We start from the raw sequence: 3,331 nt of genomic DNA, 5'->3' as shown, positions 1-3,331 counted from the left end.
TTTGACCCCAGTACTCTTTCCTGCCATGGCAGGGGGGCGGACATGATGATCTGCTCAGGTCCCTTCCGACCCTACCAACTATGAAACAGTGTGGAATCCTTCTTTGGCCAAATTTGGCAGCTTTCTGGTCTGTTTTATGAACAAAATCATCCGATCTTCAATTTTTTACATCCAAGAATTCAGAAGTAGCCTATTAGTTTGAAATTAAGTTCAGGGTACAGATAACATTAATTTATTTTAGAATGTGTCCTGCCACTTCATCTTTTGAGGCAGGCAAGTGATGGAGAGAAAACAAATTATATTGATATGGTATGGCTTATTTTGGAATAAGAATAAATGTATTAAAACCTGGTACCTAAATTCCCATTTGCTTTTGGGAATTGTTCATTTTTCAATGGTGGGTTAATTGGTCAGTGACATTTTGTGTCAGACAGGCTATGACTTCCCTGCAAAGGCATGTGCTTGAATTCATAACAAAGTCCAGAATTTCATAAGAAGTTTTATTATCTGCTCTGGCCCCTTCCCTTCCCAGCTCAGGACTGGAGTTCAGGTTTATAAAGGCAACAAGGAATGTGATGAGAGCAGTACATGGTTTTTGCAGAGTACCAGGGAAACAGAGAATGGAGATTTTCTTTGAAGTCAAAGGAAAACTATATGTAAGGTGCCTGAGTGAGGGTTATAACTAAAAAGTATCTCAGAGGTCCCAGATTACCACAAACTCCCAGTCCATGTGTAGCATTTAGTATTCCATACTACCCAGAACTGGAACATGTACCACAATCATATTTCAGATTATTTTTATCACCAGGAGCAATTGTGACTATACATTTGGCTGGACACTGTGAACTAACCTTATACTACCTGTCACAGGATGGGGTCCTTAAGGATGGCCGTGTTCTCCTAAGGCCCCTTGAGCGTGCCAATTTTGGGCCCGATGGGCACCCTCAATTCTCACTCGCCACGTCTTTGATGACAAATATGAAAATAGGGAGGCTGCCTTTAAGTCCTCTTGGACATGGTTTGATGGACTTACTGAACCCTGTGGATTCCCAGACCCCTTGTGGGTCTTGCTTCACAATGGGTGTTTTGGGGGCACCCTAGCCTTATGGGCTATATGCATGGCTCCAATCAGCCCTTTACCATGCCCCAAGCCTTTGTGGTGCCCCTTGTCTGCGCCGGGCTCTCTGCGCCTCAAATGCCACGCCCTCTCTGGCACCGGGGTCTCTGCACCCCACCAAATGCTGCGTCCTCTCTGGCGCCGGGGTCTCCACTCTGTAGTGGGCCCTAATGAGGCCTCCTCCTTCACCAAATAGCCTCACCCAAACCACCGGTGTTATAAAACTACAAACAAAGCCTAAGCCCCTGGGCTATAACTTAACACAGGCACCGAAGGTGTGCTCTGCCCCTTTACCATTACCCAGAGCAGAGGTTAGTCAGGCCTCTTTTCCCTTCTCATTCAAAGAGGGCTCCTTCCCCCTTAGCTGCCCGCAGGGAACTGTCTCCCTTAGCTTCAGCCTGAGGTTTATATGGGCCCAAGGCCCTGCCCCTTCCTGCCAGCTGACCAGGTACAGGTGCTGATTAATTTCCTCCTTCGCCAGTAGCCATGGCAACCTGCACCTGGGCTCCTGCCTGGCTCTTTGGCCTCTCCCCAGGCAGTTCCTGCTCTTCTAGGAGCAGGGCATCTTAGCGCCCTGCAACACTACCTTCATTCACTTTGATGCAATAAAGAAAAGTTGCATCAGATTAATACTTTAAAAATCATAGAATAAATGAGTCGGAAGGGACCTAGACAGATCATCTAGCCCGACCCCCTGCCATGGGCAGGAAGGAGCACTGGGGGTGGCAGGGGTCATAAGACCCCAGCCAAGTGCCTGTCCAGTCTCCTCTTGAAGATGTCCAGGGAAGGTGAGAGCACCACCTCTGGGAAGCCTATTCCAGGCTCTGGCCACCGTTAGAGTGAAGTAGTTCTTCCTAATATCTAACCTAAACCTATCCTCCCTCAGCTTGTGGCCAGTGTTCCTGGTGACTCCAAAGGGGGCCCTGGTGAACAGACTTTCCCCGAGTCAGAAAAAAAAGGCCAGAATTCTTGCACCAAATCAGTAAGGTTCACTTTATCAACATAGCCTCTATCTGGAGGCCTACTTTTGCTGCCAACTCAGGAAGCAGAGGATGGGATGGAAAGGCATTTTCAAAAGCACCCAGCTTGACCTAATTCTGCTGTCCCTGAAGTCAGCGGGAAGTTAGGCTAATAGTGAATGCTTTATAAAATCTCCTCTAGGCACCCAAGTTTGAAGTTCCCATCTAGTTGTCTTCAGTTGAGCAACCATCACTTGAAGAAATCAGAAACTAAAGCTACAGGGAAAATTAAGAGCTTTCATGATTACCTCAGAGCAATGTGACAGTTTATGTATTTGTGCTTTAGCTTGTATCGGTTATAATGAATCGGATATATTAGCATGTGCTTGTAGAATTTCAAGTTTTGTAACTATGCATAGAATTTTTACAAGCCAAAACAAACCTAATCTATAACAATACACTTCAATACTATCCTTATTTTTAAAACAAGGTGCAAATATTATTTCTAGCACTTCTATTTCTAACATGTTCTTAGAAACTTGAAGATTATAGATAAACCTTGTGGAGCAAAGGCTATTTTTTTTGTTACAGGCTTACATAGCATAGTGGTCCCAGTAAAGCACAGCTGCAATTCAAACGACATTAAAATTAATTTAGATTTATTGTAGTTAGGAATCACTCCTGCACAGACATGCATTTCCACAATATATTAATTCATTTTTAGGATTATTTCCATGTCCCCCTTTCTGAAGACAAGCAAGGCAGACGATATTTGGAGCTGATCTATGCAGGAGCAGTGCTGAAGGACAACTGGATTATTGCTGACATAGGGATATCAGTTTCTTCAATTATTAGATGTGTTGTTAAGGTACAGTATGATTAAAATCAGTTTGTTTTAAGCTGTCAAGAAATTGTGTGCTTGCTATTTTTTTAAATACTAGATCCTTTGCTAAACCTAACATAGCTGAGCAGCTGAGAAAGAACATCTTAAAGGGACACATCTGACCTTCAGAGAATTAGTAAAGCTGTTATTTGAATACTTGATCTTAGATTTATTCACAAGGAACTGCAGATACTACAGGGCAGGGGCATGCCGGCAGCAGATCGCAGTTCCGCCCCAGCTCCAGACCCCACTGTCACCGTTGCAAGATCCCAACCCCAGAGCAGCTCCCCACACTGCCATGCACCCTGCCAGCACTACTGGGGGTGGTATCCATGGAAACTCTGGCCCAAGGCTGTCATGGCATTGGAGTCT

The 3,331-nt window shown here is 44.8% G+C and overlaps 1 protein-coding gene across 1 annotated transcript in view; it reads left to right on the top strand.

Annotated features, from left to right (window-relative positions):
- ANKUB1 (ankyrin repeat and ubiquitin domain containing 1) overlaps positions 1 to 3,331 on the top strand; it is a 28,647-nt gene that overhangs the window by 1,846 nt on the left and 23,470 nt on the right. Inside the window, exon 2 of the mRNA XM_019503092.1 lies at positions 2,801 to 2,944. Coding sequence (XP_019358637.1) covers positions 2,801 to 2,944 — 144 coding nt within the window. The remainder of the gene's footprint in view (positions 1 to 2,800; positions 2,945 to 3,331) is intronic.

Source organism: Gavialis gangeticus, unplaced genomic scaffold (genome assembly GCF_001723915.1).
Source record: "Gavialis gangeticus isolate Ggan-Ray unplaced genomic scaffold, GavGan_comp1, whole genome shotgun sequence".
Classification (NCBI taxonomy): Eukaryota; Metazoa; Chordata; order Crocodylia; family Gavialidae; genus Gavialis; species Gavialis gangeticus.
The sequence above is the reverse complement of the archived record's forward strand: the minus strand, read 5'-3'. Positions and strand labels throughout refer to the sequence as shown.